Source organism: Moschus berezovskii, chromosome 7, assembly GCF_049115385.1.
Source record: "Moschus berezovskii isolate FMDL1 chromosome 7, NW_MosBer_1.0, whole genome shotgun sequence".
In the NCBI taxonomy this organism is placed as follows: domain Eukaryota; kingdom Metazoa; phylum Chordata; class Mammalia; order Artiodactyla; family Moschidae; genus Moschus; species Moschus berezovskii.
Genome location: NC_142466.1, coordinates 33,137,885 through 33,165,624, shown reverse-complemented (window position 1 = coordinate 33,165,624; position 27,740 = coordinate 33,137,885). Strand labels below are relative to the sequence as shown.

The 27,740-nt window shown below is 43.0% G+C and overlaps 1 protein-coding gene and 1 non-coding gene across 3 annotated transcripts in view; both read left to right on the top strand.

Moving 5' to 3' along the window:
* Positions 1 to 26,660, top strand: part of SH3GL2 (SH3 domain containing GRB2 like 2, endophilin A1) — a 218,635-nt gene extending 191,975 nt beyond the window's left edge. For both annotated transcript variants that reach the window (XM_088837686.1, XM_088837687.1), the window contains exons 4-9: positions 12,785 to 12,928; positions 15,158 to 15,291; positions 17,114 to 17,272; positions 19,951 to 20,054; positions 22,288 to 22,418; positions 25,012 to 26,660. In XM_088837686.1, coding sequence (XP_088693812.1) covers positions 12,785 to 12,928; positions 15,158 to 15,291; positions 17,114 to 17,272; positions 19,951 to 20,054; positions 22,288 to 22,418; positions 25,012 to 25,211 — 872 coding nt within the window. In that variant the 3' untranslated portion in view covers positions 25,212 to 26,660. The remainder of the gene's footprint in view (positions 1 to 12,784; positions 12,929 to 15,157; positions 15,292 to 17,113; positions 17,273 to 19,950; positions 20,055 to 22,287; positions 22,419 to 25,011) is intronic.
* On the top strand, positions 10,561 to 10,664 carry LOC129557699 (U6 spliceosomal RNA). Its single transcript, XR_008686290.1, has one exon. It is a non-coding gene; the product is annotated as a U6 spliceosomal RNA (small nuclear RNA).
* Positions 26,661 to 27,740: the final 1,080 nt, after the last annotated feature.

Here is a 27,740-nt window from a genome sequence, read left to right as displayed (position 1 = left end):
ATTTTCTGCCTAAGTGTGTCAGCTGCCTTCATCAGCACTAGCCAGGGTGGGGGTGGCTTTTTTCTTCCCTGTTGTGACAGACACCCTGTCAATACGTTTTCTTATTTGGAATATCCCAGTTGAATAGACAAAGAAGCTACTCTTGAGAGCATTCTACAGCAGTTTAAAGCAGGTTGTACTTTTTATGATTTATGAAAGGTTTCTTTGTAAACGCTCCTGTTGTGATCATTTGGTGGGAGGAGAAAGATGAGGTGCAGACTCTGCCCTCATCCCTGTTCCCTGTAGCGAACACTCATGCCCACCACCCTGCTTGCCTTCAGTCCCTCACCTGTGCTTACGTTTGTGCTGGGACTCTTCATTCCCCTCCCTGTTCCAAAGAGACTGCTTATTTCCAGAGCTACAGAAATCCTACTTGCTGTAAACCTTGATTTTGAATCCTAGTTCACTTCGGTTCAGTTCAGTCGCTCAGTCCTAGATAATGAAATTAAAAACAAAAAAAAAACCGACATCAGGTCTCTTTTTTTTTCTCCTAGGTAAAAGAGCACTCCATCTTCTGCCATCTCTTTCTTTGGGACCAAACCGCTTTAGAACACACCACATTTTCTTGTCCTCACAAGCTTGGGGTCCACTTGTCCTGACATTTCATGAAACCTTTCTAGAAAAGCAATCTCTGCAAGGTTTAGTATCTTTCAGAACCTCAGTGCTCACTCGTATGAATGTGCTGCATGCTGTTTCAGAGCTGTAGAAGGAAAACTACTGTATTTTCTCTGTACTCTGCCTGCAGACGCTTCTGACACTAGATGTGTATATTTATGTTTTATTCCCCCACACCAGCCAATTCTCTGACTACCCGGGATCATACGGTTCAACTCAGTTCCAACTCTGTCCATCTGGAGTTGGCATCAGATAAGCTAAGGGCTCAGTCCTCCCACAAGGCCCCCATTTCAGATGCCAGTCCCAAGCCTGAACCTCTGGTGCTTCTGACCACCTTCTTGGGCTTGCTAATTTGCTAAAATGACTCCTAGCACTCAGAAAAATACTTGTTTAATATTTACCCATTTATTATAAAGGATGCAACTGAGGAACAGCCAAATGGAGGAGATGGGTAGGGTCAGTGGTAGGGAAGAGGCTTCAGTAATTGTGAGAAAATTAGACTGTTTGAAGTCACCCAGTTTATGATAGCTTTGTTACAAAAATCCTTAGAAAATAATATCACCGGTGATAAGATACTTCTTTCAGATTGCTCCAAAGACTGCAGCACTCACTGGGAAGGGGTCTTCCTGAGCTCAACCACACAGTTTGTCCCGTGTGACTTGATAAGGCATCTCCTGGCATAGTGGTCATTCAGTTCAGTTCAGATGCTCAGTCATGTCTGACTCTTTGCAACCCCATGGACTGCAGAATGCTAGGCTTCCCTGTCCATCACCAACTCCCAGAGCCTACTCAAACTCATGTCCATTGCGTCAGTGATGCCATCCAACCATCTCATCCTCTGTCGTCCCCTTCTCCTCCCACCTTCAATCTTTCCCAGCATCAGAGTCTTTTCCAATGAGATGGTTCTTCACATCAGGTGGCCAAAGTATTGGAGTTTCAGCTTCAGCATCAGTCCTTCCAATGAATATTCAGGACTGATTTCCTTTAGGATGGACTGGTTGGATCTCCTTGCAGTCCAAGGCACTCTCAAGAGTCTTCTGCAGCACCACAGTTCAAAAGCATCAATTCTTTGGTGCTCAACTTTCTTTATAGTCCAACTCTCACATCCATACATGACTACTGGAAAAACCATAGCTTTGACTAGATGGGCCTTTGTTGGCAAAGTAATGTCTCTGCTTTTTAATATGCTGTCTAGGTTGGTCATAGTTTTTCTTCCAAAGAGCAAGCATCTTTTAATTTCATGGCTACAGTCACCATTTGCAGTGATTTTGGAGCCCAATTAGGAGAATATTAAAGGAGTAAGCACAGCATGCCAGGAGAGCAGTGTCATGCATTTGCTTCAATGATGGTTCTCTCAGCAGTTTAGAAAGCAGTTGCGGGTTATTTTTGGCTCCTCAAAGGAGTCTATATTCTGTCTTTGCCTCATAGTAACATAGGAGAACTTGGGCAGATTTTCCTGTCTCCCTGAGTCTCTACATCCTCACCTTGTGGATCCAGCCCAGTCCTCTCTCCACAATGGGAATGATGCAGTGAGACCCACAGGCTGGCGATGGTTGTGAAGATTAAGTTTAAATTGTTGAGGTAAAGCTCCTGGTTGATGGTGACTCTAATTAAAGCTACCGACCAAAAGTATTTGGTATTCTCACCTACCAAATATAAAGCCAGATGAAAAAGAAAACTTGCTTAATCTTGATTTTGGGGGAATTTTCTTCCCCTTTTCTCTTTTATCTAATGGCCTAGACTTCAAGATTCCAGGTGTTTCCTTCTTTATTATGACTGAACAATATTCCTTGTTATGAGTGTATGTATGCATACCAAAAAAATTGTATGATCTTACTTATATGTGTGATCTAAAGAAACCAGACTCAGAAACAGAGATCAGATTGTTCCCAGAGGTGGGGGATGGGAAAAAATTATTACTCACTCAGTCATGTCCAACTCTTGCAACCCCATGGAATGTAGCCTGCCAGGCTCCTCTATCCATGGGATTCTCTAGTCAAGAATACTGGAGTGGGTTGCTATTCCCTTCTCCAGGGGATCTTCCCAACCCAGGGATTTAACCTGGCCAAGGTACAAACTTTTGGTTATAAGTAAGTTCTAAGGATGTACTATATAGCTTGATAACCATAGTTAACAGTACCACATGATTTGAATTCTGTATTTCAATACCGTATTGAAAGTTGCTAAGAGAGTAGAGTGTCCTTAAAGTTCTCGTAAGAAAAAAGTTATAACTGTGTGAGGATACATATTCCTGTAGTGATCATTTCATGATTTACACATATATCAAGTCATTATGTTGTATACCTTGAATGTATTCAGTGTTATAGGCCAATTATATCTCAGTAAAACTGGGAAAGAAAAAAAAAGATTCCAGGTATTTCAGATAATCTACCATCTTTTGGGCTTAAGACCCATGTGTTTAGTTGTATGTTTAGTCCAATCTTGTGGATACTCTGTTAGACTTTGTATTTGCTGAAATTGAAACCTCTATACATCCTCCCCCAAGTCTCCCAAAATCATGTCAGATTTTTATCATCCCAAACCAAGTATTGCAGCCAGGAAATTAAAAGATGCTTACTCCTTGGAAGGAAAGTTATGACCAACCTAGATAGCATGTTAAAAAGCAGAGACATTACTTTGCCAACCAAGGTCCATCTAGTCAAGGCTATGGTTTTTCCAGTGGTCATGTATGGATGTGAGAGTTGGACTGTGAAGAAAGCTGATCGCCGAAGAATTGATGCTTTTGAACTGTGGTGCTGGAGAAGACTCTTGAGAGTCCCTTGGACTGCAAGGAGATCCAACCAGTCCATTCTAATGGAGATCAATCCTGGGTGATCATTGGAAGGACTGATGCTAAAGCTGAAACTCCAATACTTTGGCCACCTCATGCGATGAGTTGACTCACTGGAAAAGAGTCTGATGCTAAGAGGGATTGGGGGTGGGAGGAGATGGGGACGAAGAGAATGAGATGGCTGGATGGCATCACTGACTCGATGGACATGAGTTTGAGTGAACTCCGGGAGTTGGTGATGGACAGGGAGGCCTGGCATGCTGTGATTCACGGGGTCGCAAAGAGTCGGACACAACTGAGCGACTGAACTGAACTGAACTGAACCGAACCAAGTATTCGGTCTAGAGATTGGAATGCAGTGTATTCTCAAACTTGGTGTATGTTAGAATCACCTAAGGGATTTTAAAAACTATAGATGGTTAGACCAATTACTCAAGACATCTGGGAGTAAGACACAGACATCAAGGTTTTTTTTTTCTTTTCCCTCCCCTGAGCTCTTTATTGATCTACAATATAAGAAAGTATAGTGCTCAGATCCTAAGTGTATGGCTCAGTGAATTATTGCAAACTGATACTGTCATGTAGAGGTACCTAGTCTAAGAAACTGCACACTGCTGGCCTCCCACGAGTGCCTGTCCAGATGTTAGCTGCCCTGACTTCTAATGCCAAACAGTTCCTTCAGTTTTAGAGCATTGCTTAAATGGAACCATGGAGCATGTGCTCTGCAGATCTGGCTCCTTTTGCTCAACTTTATATTTGCCTTTGCTATATATAGGTGTAGTTCTTTAATTCTCGTTGCTGTTCCATTGTGTGAATAGAGTACAATTTATTTATCTGTTTTCTCACTGATACACTTTTGGGTGTTGCTATTTTCTGGCTATTCTGAATAGCCCATTTTTGTACATGGCCCTTATACACAATTCTACTTATGCCTATAAGTAGAATTGCCAGGGCATAGGGTGTCTTTTCAGCTTTTGTCAATAGATATTGCTAAGTTGTTTTCCGAAATGTTTTCCCAATTCTTACTCCCACCAGCAAAACTTGAGAGTTCTGATTGTTCTACATCCTCTAAACACTTGATATTTTTTCAGTTTCTTTCTTTTTTTCTGCTTTGACCATTACTGTGGGTATGTTTCAATGTGGTTTTATTTGCATTGCCAGAATAATGAAGTTGAGCCCCTTTCAGATGCTTATTAGATATTTGAATATCTTCTTTTGTGAACTGTCTGTTCAAACTTCTTGTCCTTTTAAAAAACTGGGTTATCTTTTTCTTAATGATTTATGGGAGTTTTTTTCCTTTTCATGTTTTGGATACAAGTCCTATTTTGAATATGTGTATTGTGAGTACTTTAACTCATTTTTTTTTGGTTGCCTTTTAATTCTTTCTGATGATTTCTTTTGAATAGAAGTACTCAATTTTTAACATAGTCCAATTTAGAAGTACTTTTCTTTATGACAGAGTGTTTTTGTGCCCTGTGTTAAGATATCTTTGCTTACTCTACAGGTCAGGAATGTGTTCTTCTATATCATTTTCTAAAGGTTGTACTGTGTTGGTGTCCATAATTAGATCTGCAGAATTTTACGTATAGTATGAGGTGGAGTTAAGAGTCATGGTTTTTTATTATGAAATCTAGTTGACCCAGTACCACCTTTGAAGGAATCAATAGTTTAAAAACCTCCTCAGGCAATTCTAGTGGGCAGCCATCCTTTGCCTTAACACCAGCCTAAATGCCCCTTCCTCTTCACACTTAATCAATTACCTGGTTCTGTTAGTGCTACCCACCACAGGACTCTAAAGTTCATTTCTTTCCCCTTCTCTGTTTCCTTAGGACTCATCTGTTAAATTACAGTGTTCTCATGGGTCTCCCTGCTTCCAGTGGCTTCCCATTTGGGGAAGACCCTTCCCACATCCCACTTTTCCTACAATGATGATGGGAATCATCAGTTCAAATCTAAATTTAATTTAATTTGAATTAAGGCCCTTTTGAATGTCTAGATGTTGAATAACTCTCTGTCAGCAACCGTCATAGGAGAATCTCAGCTCCTTAGCTTGCTATTCAGGGCCCTTCACTACCTGGTTCCTACTCACCTTGTTCTCTTTGACCTTGCACCTCAGCCACAGACACTTTGGAGTTTCAGATGTGCCAGGTATTTCCATATGCCTTTGCTCACACTCCAGATGCCTAGAGTGGCTGTTCCCGTCCCACTGCCTTTACAGCTCACTCCTCCAGAAACTGAGCTGAAGTATCACCTGTTTCCCAAGTCTTCCTGGCCTTAATCTTCTAGCAGAGTTCATTGCTCTATCCTGTGGTGTGAATACGTTACAACTTTACTCACAGTATGCCCTGAATCTGCGGCGGATCACAGTGAGTAGAGTGTGCTCTCACTCTCCAACTAGACAGTAAGCTCATTGCGGATAGAGACTGGACCTTATTTCTCTTAGAGTCTCTCTGTCATAGTCCTGTTCAGACAATAAATGTTTTGTTCATTTAATTAGTGAAAAAAATATTTAGAAAGCTGATTTTTAGGAGATACCTCTTCAATCAGGGCTTCCCTGATAGCTCAGTTGGTAAAGAATCCGCCTGCATTGCAGGAGACCCTGGTTTGATTCCTGGGTCGGGAAGATCCCCTGGAGAAGAGAAACGCTACCCACTCCAGTATTCTGGCCTGGAGAATTCCATGGGGTCGCAAAGAGTCGGACACGATTGAATGAGTTTCATTTTCACTTCACTCAGGGAATACATATTCATAATTTTTCCATAATGGGGGATACATAATTGTTTCCAGTTCCCCTATGTATTGTTTTTTATTGATCTTTTTTTATCCCCTTAGGGCTTATAATTTAGCATAGGAGCCCTCGTTTGTTGGAAAAAATGAGAGCCTCTGTCTTGATTTCGGGAGATTGTGTGATCAGCTTCTTACCATTTTCCCATAAAGCAGCATTTTATGGTGTAACTGAGAGATGACTTGCTTCCTGAGACCTGGTTTTAATAATAAGAGGGAATAGGAAATGAGGTCTCACCCTTCTGCACTTTAAAGAATGGAGTCAGGAGACATGAAAAGACCCAGCAGCCTCGGAAATCTTAAAATCTGGTTGTATGTAAGGGAAACATCAGCCAGATTGCCATCAGCATGACCTGCTCTCCCAAATCATCCTTTCAGATCTCAGAGTTTCTGTGTAGTTAGATCTCATCAGCAGCCTTTCACTCTGTTCACAGCACAATAGGAGACTGTTATGCTTTTGAACAGGGAATTTTTTTCTAAGGATTAGAAAAAAATGATGTATACAGAAAATGATATAAAAAGTCAGAATTTTTAAATAAAATCATTCAGCCCACAGTTAATAAGTGCCTGCTATATGTTTGGCCCTGTGCTAGAATTCAGTAGGATGTAGTTTCTCAGCTTGTAGCAGTAAACAGACATGCAGAAGAGAGAGAAATAAAGCATCATGTGCACTATCAGTGTAGGTACAGGGCATGGTGGAGATATAAAATGAGGGAAGTGTCACGTCTACTCGGAGGCAGTAGAGGTAAAGGGTAATTGGGAAAGACTGTAGAAAAGGTGTGCCTGGTATTGTGTTGAGCAAATAGAGAGGGAAGGTCATTCCAAGAAGAGGGACAATACTAGCAACTTAAGAAAACTGCTGAAGTTTCCTGTGGCTGAAGGCTTTCTTGGAGAATTCTATCTAAGAAGAATCACCTTATGTAGAGAACTTGGAAAAGTTTTAGTAATTATCCAACTGTCTCCTTTTTTTCACCTTTTTATCAGTGAAGAACCTGAGACTCAGAGAGGTAAAGTAACTCACACAAAATCCCACAGGGAACTTACTGGCATGTCTGATAGTCATAAAAATAGGCAACATTTATTGAATATTTATCATGTACCAACATTGTGACATACATTGTGTCATCTAATCCTTACAAAATCCTAACCCAATAAGGGGTAAGTACTGTTTTACCGATGAGGAAACTGAGGCCCAAATCATCCAGTAAGAGATATAGCCAGGATTTGGACTCAGACAGTCTGATTCCAAAGTCTATGTCTTAATCCCACCTTGTTAAACTGGCTGTCCTTTCTGGTGTTTTTCCCACTTCAGTTCAGTTCAGTTCAGTCACTCAGTTGTGTTTGACTCTTTGTGACCACATGAACCGCAGCACACCAGGCCTCCCTGTCTATCACCAACTCCCGGCTGCTAAGTCACTTCAGTTGTGTCCGACTCTTAGCGACCCCATGGACTGCAGCCTACCAGACTCCTCCGTTCATGGGATTTTCCAGGCAAGAGTACTGGAGTGGGTTGCCATTGCCTTCTTCACCAACTCCCGGAGTCTACCCAAACTCATGTCCGTTGAGTTGGTGATGCCATCCAACCATCTCATCCTCTGTCGTCCCCTTCTCCTCCCACCCTCAATCTTTCCCAGCATCAGGGTCTTTTCAGATGAGTCAGCTCTTCACATCAGGTGGCCAAAGTATTGGAGTGTCAGCTTCAACATCAATCCTTCCAATGAACATCCAGGACAGATCTGCTTTAGGATGGACTGGTTGGATCTCCTTGCAGTCCAAGGGACTCTCAAGAGTCTTCTCCAACACCATAGTTCAAAAGTATCAATTCTTTGGTGCTCAGCTTTCTCTATGGTCCAACTCTCACATTCATACATGATGACTGGAAAAGTTCTTCCCACTATTAGCAGCTAACTCCCACCTACAGTTGTTTTCTTTTATGTCTGTCCTGAAAACAGAGTTGCAGAATTGAAATATTTATGGTCATTTTTATTGACTTATTTTCAGGGCTCTATCAAGGATATATCATAAATTTTTGTTAGTTTGGATATTTCACCATCAGCCACTGCATTGGTCAGAATTCAGTAAGGGAAGCAAAGCATAGTGGATACCATGGACTAAGAGATTTATTAAAGGAACTAGAGCTTATATAGTTGTAGAAAGAGCTGGGTAAGTAAAGGTCAAAAGAGTGGAGTTAAGGATCAGAGAGAGTTCACTGACCAGCTCTGACTCAGGTAAACAAACTTCTGGGAATCCGGAGGGTGGGCAGGCCCAGGTCTCTAAGCAGCTCTGCAAATGGCAGCTGGCATGGAAGGAAAGCTGAGGAAGCTGGTTGGCTCTTTAAGGTCGCCTGCTCTGTGAGTTTGCAGCACAATCTTGTGGTGGGCCTGGGGGTACTCTTGGTCACCAGAATCAACATTCTCAACATTTGAAAAGAAGAACTAGGCACAGAGTATGACCTCAAGGACACACTGGAACCTGGGTTCATCCTAGGCTCGAGTGTATGGCTGCTGCTTCACTTTTACCTCCTAGATCTCATACAGCCTCACTCTGGAGCAGCTCTAGTGTGGAAACATGCAGGGAAGGGGCTCTGGGAAATATAGTTTTCCCTACAACCAGTTGGTGGTGGGACACTCCACACACGCACGCATGCACGCGCGTGTGCACACACACACACACACCTAGAGAGTGTGGAAGGTAGAAAGGTGTGTCTTCGCCTGTCTCCAGTGCCCATGGGGTGTGTGTTAGTTACTCTTTTGGCTGTTTATCACTGAATCCTGATAACTGCTTTCAGAAAGAATTGATGTTTAGAGATACATATCTAGCATGATTTGAAGCCTGGATGTTTTTCCTTTGTTCGAATGAGCCAAAACTAATGTGTATTTTAAGGTACTATGCTGCTTTTCATGAGAGACAAGATCTAATAGTTTGTTTTTCTGTTCATTTGAATTAATAAGTGAATTTTTCAAAATTTAGATTTAGCAGAAGTTCTGGGTTTTCCACATTCCAGTTAGTTACCATGCTAGTTACTTAGGAGATACTGAGCAGTGACTCACAGGGACACCACTTTTAGGTCAGAGGAGAATAAGTCCATCTGGCAGCGTGACGAGAGCTTCTGCTTTACTCTCAGCAGAACTTTGACTTCCCTTCGACTGTGCCCAGAATTAAAAAGTGCATCAGGGGATGCTGCAGATGTTGCTTTAGAGTCAGGAGCTGATTTGATTGAGCTTTGGCTGCCCCTGTTTCTCTTCCTGAAAAGATAATCTGGATTTTTTAGGACAAAAAAGAAACTGCCCTCTCCACCCCCTTTCTTAGCAGAAGAAAAGCAGTGGAAGCCCTCTGGGGGATGCATCAACCTTTTCTGATCACCCTGATGTCACTTTCTGCTGTTTCAGTTCACCCGATGCCTTTCCTTCCAAAAATCACCTACATGTGGACTCACTGAGACCTTGCTTCTGATGTTTTATTTTTTTTCTTGACGGCATTTCACCTGTTAACCCTCATGAACTTCTCTCTTCCTAGCCAATTCTCTTTGCACCACTGAATATAGTTTTCAGTAGAACTTTTTAGTGGAAAGACCCATGAGGTTAGGGCAGTGTCACGGACTATGAAGATACTGTGAGTATTGTTATCCAGTTCCACGACTAAATTAGGTCTCCTGCTGGAAAAGGAAGTGGGAAATATGTTAAATTTAGTTCTTCATAATGGAAGTAATATATGCTCATATTATTAAAGTGCTTTAAAAATAATTTTATTTAGTTCTTTTTGGCTGTGCTGGGTCTTCATTTCTGTGCACAGGCTTTCTCTATTTGTGGTGAACCTCTGCTTATGAAAACCACTGCCATGATCATCTGTGAATTTCCAAGGTAGTCTGTTTATGCGTTCATTCTTTCCTTCAGCAGTCAGGGTTACACATCTACCGCATGTACAACTTTACGCTAATCCCGTCTAGGAGATATGCAGAGCAACATACCAGTATCCTGCTCTCACGGGCCAGGGAAGAAGTTGCTATTAGGAAGCTGTTTCTGCAATAAACGAAGAGGGGGCAGCTTGAACTAGAATAGTGAAGGTGGGAGAGTAAAGATGGTAACAATTTGAAAGAAAAACTAAAGGTATGGCAAACATAGGATAATATGAAGAAAAGGAGTTAGGTCCCTCTAGAAGACAAGAGAAAGGTGCCTAGGCACATCCAACTTGGTGATGCTATCTAGACTGAGATTATAGGAATTCTAGTGTCTCCAATTTGTAATTTCCAGGCTTCCCCTCTGTTTCTTAAAGTACTGCTTTTAAAAATCATTTAAAAACCCTTCTGTTAACACTTGAAAATGGTTAATTTAGTGTTCACTTTGGTAGCATATTTACTAAAATTGGAACACAGAAAAGATTAGCATGGCCCCTATGCAAGGATGACACGCAAATTTGTGAAGCAAAAAAAAAAAAGTTAATTTAGAGATCTGATGATGTTTTTCAAGAACACAGAAGTTTACTAATCCGAGAGTCTTAAAAATACTTAATAGTTGTGAATAAACTTAAAAGCCCATTTTCTCCAAATATATGGATCATTAGGTAAATATTTTAATTTGAAGAAATAGATAAACTAACAGAACATGGTTTTCTTCCCCCTTCACATGAAAATGTAGAACATATTTAGATGTTCTTAAGTAGTTAGTAGAAGAATAAAGTTCTTCACAATTGAACAACATTCAAAATGATGAATCTGGACGTCAGCCACAGTATATTTAACTATTACAGTTACTTCAGGTAATTACTTACCAGAAGACAGCTCTCAGCAGAACCAAGATGTAAGCACGAATCAGTAACCAGCTTTCCTAAAAGGAATAAACCTTTAGCGTGTAAAATGGTCAGAGCAGGATTTGAAAGGGTTAACCACCATGTGTGGCTCCATTACTTTGCTTCATCTCCATTTATCTTCTTTCCTTCTAATCATTTCCTCCCTCTTACTGTCTAACGTCTGCTTAGTTCAGTTTTATTTGTGCTGCTGTTATTCCTTCTCTGTGTTCCCTGATACCTTGTGTGTAGTTCATTTATCATATTTGCTGCCACTGTTACGTATCTGATGCCTAACTATACTATGAGTATGTTGGCAGGGACTCTGTCTTTCCTGGATTTCAAATATGGCTTATTGTAGAAAAATCTTTGAATATAAACTCTAATGATATTATTCCCCCCAAAAATGTGTCTTCATATGACATTTTCAATTTTTAAAGCTATGTATGATGCACTTTTCTATGAGGAGTAAAGAAAATGTAAATTTTATATTCTTATATTTTTCCAGGTACCACCAGGCTTTGCATATTGCTATTAGCAGGACTAACTGCTAATCATTATGTGACTCAAAGTTTAAAGATGCTTCTCTCCCAAAACCTTCTTTGCAGGGCCCACCCATACAAACTCGGGTGTTGCTATATTTTTGTGACATGCTATAATCTCCCTGCATGACACTTAGTATATACACTTAACTCTAATTGCTTTTAAAAAGATGCTACCTTGTAAGCTTTGTTAAAGTAGAGACCATAGGTGTCTTGTTCATTATAATATCCCTGGGACAGGCTTGGAAGGGGATCCTCTCATAATAATTCTCCTTGACTCCAGATTCAACCTTTGAAGCCCAAAGTTTAAATAAAACCCTATTTGAACCTAATATTCAAGATGAAATGTCAGTCACTAAATACTGGAAGTGTATGCATTAGCTGGGATTCTGTAAGGGTTGCCATGCAGATGGAATCCTACGTTAATATACAGTCCCAACTCTGATAATGAACCTGAGAAACCATATCATCAAGTTAATCATTGGGTCTAACAGTGTCCTAATAAAGCTATTTCTTCCATGAAAACTGGATTTACCTTCTAGGCATCTTCTCCTATAAAACTAAAGGCAAAAAAGAAATTGAAATGCTGTCTTTGTGGCACAAAACTCGTTTTCCGAAGTAGTTATGTTCAAGTGAAGTAATTAAGTCTTTTTAATGAACACAGTATTTCTGTTCTTCATGGATCTGTTTACTGTCAGAATCTTAGTAAAGATGTGATTTTGCAAATGGTTCTATTTTATACATGGTCTAAGTAAAACATGGCAGAAGGCCCATGTTGCAGGAATTAACAATGAATTTCCTACTTCAGTCCATAGGCTCCTAGAATTGAAATATAAAAGTAGAATCCTAGAACTTAGGGGTCACATAATCCCATGGTTTTTTAAGTGCTTTCCCAGGTCCACAGAAGAACTGCATGGCCACAGCAGTGAGGAGGGGACATGGGAAGATGGGCAGGACACAAAGATGGGACCTTTGCCTGGAGAGCTTTGCCTTTCCTGTTAGTTTCCTCGTGAGGTTCTGACAGAAAGGGAGCATTTAGTGATGAAAAGGGCATGCTTGTGTTTTATCTGTGGACCAACCTGCACATATTAGAGATGAAGACATTGGTGAAGGTACAAGTTTCAGTAGCTGAACTGGTTTAGAGTCTGCTGAAGGCCTAATGCTCAACCCAGCCCTGTTTTTCCTACATCACACTGCCTGCTTTGAAAGTCTCTTATTTCTTTTCCTGCAGCTTCCAGAGCCAAACTCAGCATGATCAACACCATGTCAAAAATCCGTGGCCAGGAGAAAGGGCCAGGTTACCCCCAGGCAGAGGCACTGCTGGCAGAGGCCATGCTCAAGTTTGGAAGAGAGCTTGGAGATGACTGCAACTTTGGTAACATGTGCCTCCTCACATTTTCGGTTTTCATTTGTCCTGGGGATCTTAGTGCCACTGAAAACAACCCTGCAGGAAATAATTAAGACCATTTTATATTTTGATTCTAAGTTTTGGGTCTTGTACTCATGGGCCCCATGTTTGTTTTCAGAGTTGCTTTGTCATTTTTAGTGCCATTTGTCTTATAAATTTTATTCACTTTCTTTCTTCCTCATAAGATCCCGTCATTACCATAGCTGGCAGACACAGCCAGATGCCTGGATATTTACCACTGTGTGTGTCTGGCAGTGACTGAGCATTGGGGCAGAGGGAACTGTCACTCAGCAATGGGTCAACATCCTGCTCCACAAGCTTTTTCTTAGCTTCTGCTCATCTGTATAGGGTACCTAATGTGACACCCCTGGTGAATTCCTCTACCTCGCTCTCCTTGGACCCTCAGCTGCCTACTAACCACCTTCTGTTTTCACTCCTTCACAATGTGAGGCCACAGCAAATAACTGTCCTTCCTGATTGAGCCCTGCTCTCCCTTCCAAGTTTTGCTGAATACATTGACCTTAAACAGATCTCCTCTAGGGGAGAGTGAGTACTTGGGACTTCTCTGGCTGTCCAGTGGTTAAGAATCAGCACTTCCACTGCAGGGGTCGTGGGTTTGATCCCTGATCGGGGAACTAAGATACCACACTCCATGCAGCGTGGCCAAAAATAAATAAATAGATAAAAATGAAGGCGCTAGTGGTAAAGAACCTCCTGCCAATGCAGGAGATATAAGAGATATGGGTTTGATCCCTGGGTCGGGAAGATCCCCTGAGGAGAGCATGGCAACCCACTCCAGTATTCTTGCCAGGAGAATCCCAAGGACATAGGATCCTGGCAGGCTACAGTCCATGGTGTCACAAAGAGTTGGACACAACCAAAGTGACTTACCATGCACACACGCAAGTACTTATGGAGGGTTTCCCAGGTGGCACTAGTGGTAAAGAACCCACCTAGCAATGCAGGAGATGTAAGACATGAGCTTGATCCCTGGGTCAGGAAGATCCCCTGGAGGAGGGCATGGCAACCCAGTCTGGTATTCTTGCCTGGAGAATCCCATGGACAGAGGAGTATGGCAGGCTGCAGTCCATGGGGTCACAAAGAGTCAGACATGACTGAAGTGACTTAGCACACATGCACAAGTACTTACAAAGGAGGGTTCAGTTCAGTTGCTCAGTCATGTCTGACTCTTTGCAACCCCATGAACTGTAGCACACCAGACCTCCCTGTCCATCACCAACTGCTAGAGTCTACCCAAACCCATGTCCATTGAGTCGGTGATGCTGTACAGCCATCTCATCCTCTGTCATCCCCTTCTCCTCGTGCCCTCAATCTTTCCCAGCATCAGGGTCTTTTCCAATCAGTCAGTTCTTTGAATCAGGTGGCCAAAGTATTGCAGTTTCAGTTTCAACATCAGTCCTTCCAATGAACACCCGGGACTGATCTCCTTTAGGATCGACTGGTTGGATTTCCTTGCAGTCCAAGGGACTCTCAAGAGTCTTCTCCAACACCACAGTTCAAAAGCATCAATTCTTCAGCGATCAGCTTTCTTCACTATCCAACTCTCTCATTCATACATGACTACTGGAAAAAACATAGCCTTGACTAGACGGACCTTGGTTGGCAAAGTAATGTCTGTGCTTTTTAATATGCTGCCTAGGTTGGTCATAACTTTCCTTCCAAGGAGTAAGTGTATTTTAATTTCATGGCTGCACTCAGCATCTGCAGTGATTTTGGAGCCACAAAAATAAAGTCAGCCACTGTTTCCACTGTTTCCCCATCTATTTGCCATGAAGTAATGGGACCGGACGCCATGATCTTAGTTTTCTGAATGTTGAGCTTTAAGCCAACTTTTTCACTCTCCTCTTTCACTTTTATCAAGAGGCTGCTCCAAAGGAGGGTAGGGAGCTTCCAATTAATTTTCAAAGGAAAAGCAAGCTTTTATGTTCTCTATAGTAAGGAATTCCAGCCCCCACCCTCAGGGGCATTGAGTCTGTTGTACTCAGTGAACTTTCATGAACTGTCTCCAGTGGAAAATACACTGATCTCCAGAGGGCATTATATACTGTCTCTTGTCTTGGTTGTCTTCAGAAGACAGGCAGCTGTTCCTGGGTTTGGTCTGTGATGGGCCCTGTCATTGCAAGTGCATTTCATCTTTGTTCTTTAATGTTCAAGGGCTTCCTTATTACCTTGCAGGCCCAGCGCTTGGTGAGGTGGGGGAGGCCATGAGGGAACTCTCGGAGGTAAAGGACTCCTTGGACATAGAAGTGAAGCAGAACTTCATTGACCCCCTTCAGAATCTCCATGACAAAGATCTGAGGGAAATTCAGGTACCTGCTACTAGTTATTTGGGAACTGGCTGTTGGAATTGTACAGATGCAGGTCCCCTTTTCCTTTAGGAAACATTTTTTAAAACTTACCATGCATGTTGTCAACACTGAGCATGTGAACTGCAAAAAATCCAGCATGAAAAATCAAGATAAATGATAAATGTAGTACTTTTTGCCCCACTATTATGACAGTGCCACTCACGAGTATTACATTTAAATTCTCCATGTTCAGTTTTCAAGTTTTTCAAGCATTTTTCTCCAGAAGGATATTCTTTCCCTAACTATACAATTTTATTAATTATTCTGTGTTTTCTGGGATGATTTCACCCTCTAAAATACCAGCTGTACCAGTTGTTAGCTTGCATACAGAGTTCTTCTTTTACTCTATAAACTTGTGTTTTCATAATGGTTGTTAGACTTGAGGAAGAATACCCAACTGTCCTTTCTAAAACATGTAGAACAGTTTAGTTTTTCCAAATAGACAATGTTCAACTGGCTTTGACCTCCAACTAGGTGTGTGATGTTTGCTCATTCATTCTTTCAACACATACCTGTTTAACTTGACTGAAATTTGATTTTCAGATAAATGAGGTCTCTGCAATCTCCAGCTTAAATCTTCAACCCTGCCACGCTGTTTCTAGGTGGCAGACTCACTCCAAACCTGTCTCTCTGATTCCAGTGCTCTGTTTTGCAGTTGACTGCAGGTTCAGACATTTTAAAAGGATAGTCCTTCCAAAGGAACAAGCACTTAGTTTGGATCAGGGCATGGGCTGGAGGCAGGGTGTGCGGTGGCAGGAAGGTCAAGGATATTCTTCCTCCCTCCTTCTCATTTCTTCCCCACTGCCAACTTCATTTTCATTTCCTTCCCTCTCACTCCCTGAACACTCAGGGTCAAGAGAAATCTAGCACATTTCCCCCTACCCATTAGTAGAGGGACACTGCAGCTCGTAGGAAAAAAATACTTTGTGGCTTTGTGAAACTGCTTTCCTAATTGGTTACTGGAGGCGCTGGGGCAAGGCTGGGCAGTCCCACACCTGGAATGTGTGCATCAGGGTGATGCAAAGGGGAATTGCTGCACAGTGTTGGGGGTTAGGTTCTGACGAAGGTCTCTTTCAAGTTAGGTCTTAGAACTCAGTGTCATCATCTGTCAGATAGGAGACTTAAATTAATCCATGATTCTCCTAAAGCTGCATCAGTCTGCTAGGGTAAGTGCTGAGACCGAGTTGCGTAGGCCCCAGCCCTGGATATTCTAATTCAGGTGCTCAAGAATCCGTAGTTTTAGTAAGCATCTTAAGGTGATTCTAATAGACTGGATTACCTCAAAAATAAATCCCGTCCAGCACTAATGTTCTATGATATGAAAAAGGAAAAATACTTTTCTTTCTCACTTCATTTCAAGGAAGCCATTTTTCCTCTGCCTTCCCATGAGATACCATTTCCTTGAAGATGGAGACTTGTGAGCCTCATATGCCTGTGCTTTCTAAACCTTCCTAGCTTCCACCCCTAGTCATAGGGTGGAGAGGCATATATTGCACCTTAGCTTTGACCCAGCAGGGTCAGACAATGAAGGGCATCAGTATTTTCCACAATTTCTTTCTTGCTATTAATTATTTTTAAAGGTGTTTCCCAAACATAAATGTCTTAGCCTTTAGAAGCATTTGCCCCCATCGATGTGTGTTTCTTTATTTCTCTGGTGATGTGATGTTTTAGAACTTAGCCTGTCTTATTTTGGATGCAAATAGGCATGGTGGGGAAGTGAGCTGTAAATAGTCCTTTTCCATAGGTCCTTTCAAAGCACATTTCTGCCCTTGATTTTTTTCAGCATCATCTAAAGAAGTTGGAGGGTCGACGCCTGGACTTTGATTACAAGAAGAAACGACAAGGCAAGATTCCTGATGAAGAGTTACGTCAAGCTCTGGAGAAATTTGATGAGTCTAAGGAAATTGCTGAGTCAAGCATGTTCAATCTCTTAGAGATGGATGTGAGTGACTCTCCTGTGGTTTTTAATTTAACTTCACCTTTGAGGAATAGGATTAATGTGTTAAAGGGTTATGTAATTTAAAATGTGAATGACTGATAGTACTGTGTGGTGAAAGCTTCAGTAGATGGTTATTTTTAAAAATAATTTAAAATTATAAAGTAGACTGAGAAATTGTAAAGCTGTTTCTATATTTCTGTAGTTTGCTATGAGCTTCCCAGATGGTACTAGTGATAAAGAATCCACCCAGCAGTGCAGGAGACACAGGATTCGGGTTCAATCCCTGGGTCAGGAAGAGATCCTGCAATAGATACGGCAACACATTCCAGTATTCTTACATAGAAAAATTCTACGGACAGAGGAGCTGGCAGGCTCCAGTCCATGGGGTAGCAAAGAGTCAGATACAAATGAGCGCGCACACACACACACACAGATGATATCACAACAGCAAGTTTGATGTAACTAGATTTTGTCTGCTAATAATCTTAAACTATTATAAGTTGTAGGGAGATAAAGAATGTTTCTGATGTCCTGGGCTTCCCTGATGGCTCAGATGGTAAAGAATCTGCCTGCAATGCTGGAGACCTGGGTTCAGTCCCTGGGTTGGGAAGACCCCCTGGAGAAGGGAATGGCTACCCACTCCGGTATTCTTGCCTGGAGAATTCCATGACAGAGGAGTCTGGCAGGCTACAGTCTATGGCATCACAAAGAGTCAGACACAACTGAGTGACTTTCACTTTCTGATGACCTATGCAAGTCCAATAGTTTAAGCAAATACTCTGTTGAAATGTGAAATGTAAGGCAAATTGACTTTAGATTAAAGAGGAAAATCAGTCAATGTAGTCAGTAAGTATGTGTCCAATATACGTTTAGTTCAGTTCAGTCACTCAGTCATGTCTGACTCTTTGCGACCCCATGGACCACAGCACACCAGGCTTCCCCGTCCATCACCAACTCCCAGAGCTTGCTCATACTCATGTCCATCAAGTCGGTGATACCATCCAACCATCTCACCCTCTGTCATCCCCTTTCCCTTCTGCCTTCAGTCTTTCCCAGCATCAGAGTCTTATTCCAGTGAGTCAGTTCTTCACATCAGGTGGCCAAAGTATTGGAGATTCAGCTTCAGCATCAGTCCTTCCAATGAGTATTCAGGATTGATCTCCTTTAGGATGGACTGGTTGGATCTCCTTGCAGTCCAAGGGACTCTCAAGAGTCTTCTCCAGCACCACAGTTCAAAAGCGTTGATTCTTCAGTGCTCAGCTTTCTGTATGGTTGCTGCTGCTAAGTCACTTCAGTCGTGTCCGACTCTGTGTGACCCCATAGACGGCAGCCCACTAGGCTCCCCCGTCCCTGGGATTCTCCAGGCAAGAACACTGGAGTGGGTTGCCATTTCCTTCTCCAGTGTGTGAAAGTGAAAAGTGAAAGTGAAGTCGCTCAGTCGTGTCCGACCCTTAGCGACCCCACGGACTGCAGCCTACCAGGCTCCTCCGTCCATGGGATTTTCTAGGCAAGAATACTGGAGTGGCTTGCCATTGCCTTCTCCGTCTGTATGGTTAAGATGGTCTATATTTTGAGGTAAAGTTAACCTTTTCTTTCCAAAGGTAATTACAATTAAGGTTGAAGATTGTCGCATAGATACTACATTTGGGACATAGGTGAGATAGTTTAAAAGTTGCCTTCACATTTCCAGAATGCTGAATTATTTTTCATGGCTTTAAAAGTTGCTTTCTAACCACTCATGTCATAAGACCTGTTAACCAGATTTTCTGTCCTTGCTCATCTTCACATCTAGCCCCTTCAGTGGCTCACCAGCTTCTGCCTAGATGTTTACAGAGCCTTTAGGTATTTACCACCCCCTTGACTGGTGACAGGGAAGGCATGTTGAATGTATCCAGACTTCCAAACTCTCCAGGAACACTGCTAGTTTGTGATTATGTAAAACAGTGTGTCCATCTACCTACCGAGGGGGAACTCCATGAGGGAGCGGGTGACCTGAGTCACAGCATTCCTTCTCTTCACCAAGGACCCAGCCCCACTCCAAAGCTCACGGGGTAGCATTGCCTCTCTTCTCTCAGAGGCCACTATTCAACTGGATGACAACATGAGACACAACATGAAGAGTAACCAAGGATGCTCAGAGGTGGAGTGAGCCCAAGGTGTCACTTAACCCAACCCTTTTACATTGCAGATGAGGGTCAGAGGGAACAAAAGATTTTCTGTCAAACCACACTGCCTCCAGAGTGCCTCATATGAGAAATCAATGTTTACATTTTTATTAACAGCACTGATATTGACTTAGCATGAGAAGTATAGAGAGCAAAGAATGTTCTTGTCAATGCATCTTTTGTCCTATAGAAAATCAATCAAAGAAGCCAAATCCTAATCAGAAGGTTGTGGCTAAGCATGAGACTGTTTGATGAGAGCTTTGTGATCTCTGGGAGGATTCTGACTAATGTTTCTTCTCCTAGAACTAGCGTTTCGAAGCAGAGGGATGCTTTCTTATTTTTAATCAATTTGTTACCTGCAAAACTATCTGTTAGCCTGGCTCACTGCACAGCTATGGGCACCGCTGAACACTGGGCTGTGTGTCAGGGGTAGCTGCGTCATTTGGACTGAGCAGTAGCAGATGATTAAGGACTGTAACCTGATAACTAAGACACGATTCCCCCATTGATCTGCAGATCGAGCAGGTGAGCCAGCTGTCTGCGCTCGTCCAAGCCCAGCTGGAGTACCATAAGCAGGCAGTCCAGATCCTGCAGCAGGTCACTGTCAGACTGGAGGAGAGGTATTGTACAGTTCCTGCATTTTCCATTTCCATTTTCTTGCTATGAAATGGTGTATAAAGAAGCAGAAATATTAGAATACATTAGAAGAAAAACTTTCTTCGGGATTCTTACTGATCCTGCATAAGCAACTTGTGAATCATTTGTTTTGATTTTATATTGTCTTGGGCTCCGTTTTCCTTCATTTCCTTCACTCTCCTTCATTCCTTCCTAATGTTGTGTTTGGACTTCCCTGGTGGCTCAGTGGTGAAGAGTCTATCTGTCAATGCAGGAGACGTAGGTTCGATCTCTGGGTCAGAAAGATCCCCTGGAAAAGGAAATGGCAACCCGCTCCAGCATTCTTGCCTGGGAAATCCTATGGCTAGAGGAGCCTGGTGAGCTACAGTCCATGGGGTCACAAAAGAGTTGGACACAACTTACTGACTAACCAACAATCATCATGTGTTTTATGAGCAATCAGTACGTAGGTAATACTTTGTCTGCCACAGATGGGACCCCCCAGGAGGCTACTAATGATAACGGATGTGAGTTGCGGCCAGCTATGCTGTGGGTACTGAAGGCATATCATCATCAGTCATGTAACAGCCCTGTAAACCGAGTATTGTTAACCTCACCATCAGACCAGCAAACCTGGGCTCAGGGTCACGCAGCGGTGCCGCAGGGGCTCCCGTGTAAGCATAGCCTATTGGAAAGCCTGTGTCGTTTCACACTGTTTCTCTGAGTGGTGATGAGGCCCATCAGAGGGAGCTGATTACTTATGCCTGTTCCGCCTCCTCAGATGGGCCCTGTAGCCTGGCTGGGGTGGTTTAATTATCAGAGCTGTGGGCCACAGCCTGCACAGCTGTGTGTGGTGGCCCTGTGCTGTGTAATATGTGTTATTTTATTTGAACTGAATGTGTGCACATCAAAGGATTGCCTCAAGAGATTTTATTCTCAGCTTAAGGCCAGATTAGGCTCTCAGAGCCGATATGGCTATAAATGCACAAGGCCTCCTGCAGGTATGGGGCTGTGTTATGAAAAACTTCCTCAACCTGCTGCCACGTGGTCAGTCTCTTTCTCTCCTCAGTGTCTTCCTTGACTAGCGTTTGCACAGTGAACCCTTGTGGAGACATGCGTAATGCTCTGAAGCCTCTAGGAGGGCTGAAAACCATGCATTTCATCATACTAAAGAACCATGATATATCTTTGTGACATCTGCTGAGCATGAAGGCCATTTTTCTTTTTTCACTCTGAACTATGTTCAGAGCCACTGTCATTCTACAATTGCCATACCCTAAACTCCCCCCTGGTGGCTCAGAGGTTAATGCGTCTGCCTCCAATGCGGGAGACCCGGGTTCTATCCCTGGGTCGGGAAGATCCCCTGGAGAAGGAAATGGTAACCCACTCCAGTATTCTTGCCTGGAGAATCCCATGGATGGAGAAGCCTGGTAGGCTACAGTCCACAGGGTCGCAAAGAGTCGGACACGACTGAGCGACAGAACAGAACAGAACAGAAAACTCCCCCCACACTTGCAGACTGGCTGTGCACTCTGCTTGGTGAGCATCTGGCGCTGTGGAAAACACTTCGGGGTGTGCAGAATACATTTGCTGCCTATACCTTTCCCGCTTCCTCCTTCTCCCTTGGATTCTCCCTCCTTCCTCTGTGCTGTACCCAGAGTAGATCGTATTTCCTCCTCGCCTCCCTCCACACATTCTCAAGTTCAGCAGGGAATAACTGTCTTCTGGGAACAGCTCTTCGTCTAGAAATGACTGCTCACCATCTTTTACTTTTCTCCTCAAACCCTCTCTGACTTCTCCGTGGACAGGTAGACTCCTCACCCCGGCTCCACCTCTGTGCTCCTATAATATTTTACGCAGATCTCCATAATACTGCTTACTGTAGTTTGCAGTAATCAGTTGTTTACGTTCTGTCTTCCCACCAGACCATAAGCTTGAGGGTAGGACCTGTGGCTTACTGGTGTTTGTGTCCCTGGCACCTAACGCAGTGCATCCTTGCAGAGTGAGCTCTCAGTGAGCGAGGGGAAAGGTGAGAGGAAGGATGAAGACACTGAGGGTATAACCATAGAGGCTGTGACTGTGGCACAGAACATGGAGAAAGACACAGGAGAGGAAACTAAGGCTCCTTTCTCGTATTCCACAATGGTAGATTGGTGGGTAACCTAAGTATTCTCTGGATTTTATGGCTTTTCTTTTTGCATCCTAATTGGCTGCATCCCCTTTTTCTTTTTAATGCAGAATAAGACAAGCTTCATCCCAGCCAAGAAGGGAGTATCAGCCTAAACCTCGAATGAGCCTGGAGTTTTCAACTGGGGACAGCACTCAGCCCAATGGGGGCCTATCCCACACAGGCACCCCCAAACCTGCAGGTAAGGAGTTGATAGCTGCAGAACCCATTCCACAGGCCTTGGGCACCCCCAGTTGACACGCTTCTAGAAATTCTAGGAGTGGTCCAGTCTGGCTACGTGAGGAATACACAGTAATGTATTTCTTACAGAATGGTGGTTCAGATAGAAACTTAATGGAGTTCCTCCTTGTCTCATTGACCCTCCCTTCCCCTCCCTTACTCTCTCCCCTCTATTAAACTTTCTTTGTGAATCCCTTTTTCTCTCACTGTCCACCATCAGCCCACACTTACCTGCTGCAGCAAGCACATTTGATTTTGACCTGACTTGGTGGTTTTAAAGTCACCTTAATATGTCAGTTTCATTGTAGGAATGTCATGGGTTTTTTCCCACCTGTTTTTCTGCTTCTATGAATCTTGCCGGCATAAAGGTGAATGCCCTTGGACAGTGTGTGCCCACATACACTCACTTATAACCCACAGACAGCAGCTCCAGGAAACTGTTGGATTTCTGGAGTCAAAGAAACACATGGGTGAATATATTTGCAGATGAATATACTCTGAGTCTCAATAACTGCTCAACTTCCCTCCTCTCCCTACCCTCCAGCCAGTTCACTGTGCTGTGGTAACAGGTTGGTACAATAAAAGTGAAAGCTTATTTTCTATCAAGGATACTGGTGTATACCCAGTAATGTATGCTTTCAGCTGACACCACTGCTGTCCACCCGCTACACGCAGATTGGGTAAAAGCCTGTGCTTGCGATATATTCAGCCTTAGTAATCTGCTTGGTTGAAGAAGAGGAACTGTCTGATACTAGACGTGGACTGTAAGGATATGCAGCTTTCTTCTGTGTTTGCTGCATCCCCAGTGCTCAGTGTTCGATGGGAGGAAACATAGGTGTCCTCAGGAGACGACAAAGGAAAGAAGTGAGGTGTGTGATGATGGTGGGAGCTCCCTGCCCCTTGTGCTGAGCTCTGCTGCTCAAAGCACTCCATGTGTGGATAACAGGAGTGGTTTTTAGAAGTTAGCTGGTTACAAGGACTAGTCATGTAAGTTATAGGTAACCTGTTCTCTGGTGCTCAGAAACCAATCACATATTCCACTTTTCTCTCGGAGACTCATTAACTTGCTTTCTCTAAATAAAAATAAATAAATGTTATTGTTCCCCTTCAAAGCCGTCTAGGTGGCATGGATCTACATGTACTTATCTGAGTTTATTAGTATATGTGTATGCCTACTCTTGGAGAAGGCAATGGCACCCCACTCCAGTACTCTTGTCTGGAAAATCCCATGGACGGGGGAGCCTGGTAGGCTGCAGTCCATGGAATCGCTAAGAGTCGGATATGACTGAGAGACTTCACTTTCACTTTTCACTTTCATGCATTGGAGAAGGAAATGGCAATCCACTCCAGTGTTCTTGCCTGGAGAATCCCAGGGACGGCGGAGCCTGGTGGGCTGCTGTCTATGGGGTCACACAGAGTCGGACACAACTGAAGCGACTTAGCAGCAGTAGCATGCCTACTCTGTCAGTATGCTTACTGATTTAACATAGATCTCTTTTAAGATATGGGCCCATCCATTATTATTTAAATCAAGGTAAAATATATTATTTTTCTATGCCACAGCTCTGATGGTCACACATCAAAGTCATATATGTGGTATATTAATGCACAGGTATAATTATATCACTTTCATATAATCTCATTTAATAGCCACAGTAGTACCATGAAATAAGTTCTAACTGTTCATTCCAATTTTAGACAAAGAAACTGAGACTGAAGTGCCTTATGCAAGGTCACAGAGTGTAAGATTTTGAACACAATGTTTTATTTTGTCTTGTTTTTCACTATATTACAGCAACTTCCAGAGACTGAGGTCTTTATTTTTAAAAAGTGTGAACTGCACTGTTATTCTGATGCTGCAAAACATTGTCCATGTAATGAACTGTACTATTTCATATAGGCAGAAATCTTCAAGTGCTAGCGTGGAAAGGATTTTGGCCATGCTCCATGATGAACCTAAATCTCACTGTGCTGTGCTGTGTTAAGTCACTTCAGTTGTGTCTGACTCTTTGCAACCCTATGGACCGAAGCTCACTAGGCTCATCTGTTCACGGGATTTCCCAGGCAAAAATACTGGAGTGGGTTGCCATGCCCTCCTCCAGGGGACCTTTCCAACCCAAAGATCAAACCTTTGTCTCTTACGTCTTCTGCATTGGCAGGTGGGTTCTTTACCACTAGTGCCACTTGGGAAGTCCAACTCTCACTAAGACTTCTTAAGTCATTGGGTCTTCTGTCTCTGCACATTGTTAGGAAGGCCCACCTCGATGAACCGTGTTGTATGTATCAAAAGAATAGATGTGACCAATTTTTAATACTGGAAAAAGAAACAGGAATTCAGCAACTCCCAGAAACGTAAGAAAACTTCTGAAGACTGGTGGAGAGCAAGGTGCCATGCAGCAGACACTGGGGGCCAGTGCTAAGAGGGAGCTTCAGCAGGAAGAGGAGTGAGGGAGGACGCCAGGGGGACAGCGGGCCAGGCAGGTGTGCAGGCGGTAGTTGCGTTTGTTAAACCCCCCTTGTCTCTCTGTGTTCTTCTCTCCTGCTCTTACTCCTAGGTGCCCCAATGGATCAGCCCTGCTGCCGAGCTCTGTACGACTTTGAACCTGAAAATGAAGGGGAGTTGGGTTTCAAAGAGGGTGATATCATCACACTCACTAACCAGATTGATGAGAACTGGTATGAGGGGATGCTCCACGGCCAGTCAGGCTTCTTTCCCATCAATTATGTGGAGATTCTGGTTGCTCTGCCCCACTAGGATGTTAACGCTGGCTGCCTCGCCTCTTCTTGACCCAGATAGTTAGGTTTAACCACTGCTTTGGTAATGCTGCTTACAATACATCCCAAGTGCAGGCTGCAGTGGTCCAAGTCGTCAAGCCCCACTGAGTACGTTTGGTTGACTTGTGTGATCCCACAAGAGTCATGGTGATGGATGATATCTTCTTAGCCTGGTGGGCATGGCATGTGCTTTTACAATACCATTTGAGACCAGCCAGGAGTCACAGAACTGCTGTTTACACAGTTCTCAGGAGGCTGTGGCCTCTGAGAATTTGACCATGAGCCACATCACAGATCCACCATCCTACTGAAGATATTATCTATCACCGGCGGGCCGTCTCATGGTCTCAGGTTCTCCATTTAAGTAGAAGAGAAAGTTCTTGTTTTCACATCAACCCCTCCCAAATGTGTGAGTCACAGAACTGTCCAAGAAAGCCTCCCTCACCAGCAAATTGTCTTCTTGTCTGAATGAGTGAATCCCTGGATGCTCTCATAGAAAGTGTTGAGTGTGGGTTCAAAGCCTTCTCTGAAAAGTCTCCTTCGTTCCCCTGCTTATGCCTATTTCTGAGGTTCAGCTGGTTTTCTTCCCTCCCTGCTGTTAAAGCCAGAGGGTGTTTCCCATTTTATCTCTAAGTAAGAAGGTCATCATGTTGTGGGAGGAGCTGAAGAGGTTCTCTACTATGAGGAATTGGAAAGGACCTGGTCTCCAGAGGGTGTTTCCCATTTTATCTCTAAGTAAGAAGGTCATCATGTTGTGGGAGGAGCTGAAGAGGTTCTCTACTATGAGGAATTGGAAAGGACCTGGTCTCCAAGCTTTCCTTTCTTGCTGTACAGAAACCAGATATGTATACAGGGCATTACTGAAGGTACACAGAAGGGGGAACAGAAGTCTTCACTTCAGTTCTGTTTATGAATTACATGTTTCATGAATCCATTTGGTACAGAAATACAAGAAGAAGAGCACTCGAAACCATTCCCCCACTAGTTCATAGACCAAGAAACAGTAACTATCTTCCCATTCCACTTTCACCTTGTGTTCTTTGAACATCGTTTGTGCATATTCTGCCCTCAATGAGGACCAAATAAAGACGATTTTTGTGCTTAGCAGTTTAAGATGTGTGGCTGCATATGCAAGACTCTTTCGCGGTTCAGTAATGACATTTATTTCTGTCCCTTCTATCTCCTCTTCATTTTGTGTGTATAGTGCTATGCGTGTGCTTATGAGTTGTTGTTTTTTGTATCAGTCATTAAAGTCTTGTTAGGTATCCAGAGTTCTATTTATCTAGCTGTACAGATTCTTTCAGAGGTTTAATGTGCTGCTTCGGATGTGCCACCTGCAGTTGTGGATCATGTGGAGTGAAAGGCAAATCTTACTGCTTAATGTATAAAGTCTTCCCACGGGAAGCGTTGCTGTTTCCAATAAATATTGCTGAAGACAGAACCAAAGGCTCTGGTGCTTTATTTTGTGTTAGTTCTCTGGGTCCAGCAGTGGGCGGACTAGTCTTCATTGCCTTCTGATACAGCCCAAAGCAGACCTGCTTCCAAACTCAGACCTACTTCTCTGTAAGCAGGGCAAGTTCCATTATCAAGAAAGAGCTAGCCTGGACACTGGTAACTTCTTGGTAACCCCGGGATTTGAAAAAAAAAGGATAAGAGAGATTTGAAAAAAAATGATAAGAAAGTAGGAAGAAAAAGTCTTCTATAAAAGTTCAATGAGATAGCATCATGTTGATATCATGAGAAAAATATAATGTTCAGAGGAGCAAATAAAAGATATCATTTCAATCTGTCTTTTGTTTTCTTTCATGCTTAAAGAGAAAGGAATCGACATGGAAATACAGATTGGCCAAAAGCCAGCATTCTTTTCTCTTGGTGTGTATATTGGGGGTGTGGGGTGGGAGGAGGGGAGCAGTGCATACACAATATGTATTTCCTGAGCTCCTGAGAAAATAAATATGTTCTTTGTGGGTGTCCTTGTATTCTTCCATGCTGAGGGCAATAATCCAGAAGTTCTAATATAAAGCAAGTAGTTTTAATCTAACTTCTAAAGATTTACAGAAGATGTACTAACTACACATGTATATTATATATAAATTTCTCTAACTGAAATATTTTTTTCTACCTGTGAGTTAGAGTATTACAGATCAATTCTTCAAACCAGTTTAAAGAAGAAATTACCAATGACTTTGTTGTGAATGGAGAAAATTCAGAAGAATCACAGGTAAACTATTAGACTCAATAAGTAAATTTAATAGGATTCAGTTCAGTTCATTTCAGTTCAGTCGCTCAGTCGTGTCCGACTCTTTGCGACCCCATGAATCACAGCACGCCAGGCCTCCCTGTCCATCACCAACTCCTGGAGTTCACTCAAACTCCTGTCCATCGAGTTGGTGATGCCATCCAGCCATCTCATTCTCTGTCGTCCCCGTCTCCTCCTGCCCCCAATCCCTCCCAGCATCAGACTCTTTTCCAGTGAGTCAACTCGTCGCATGAGGTGGCCAAAGTATTG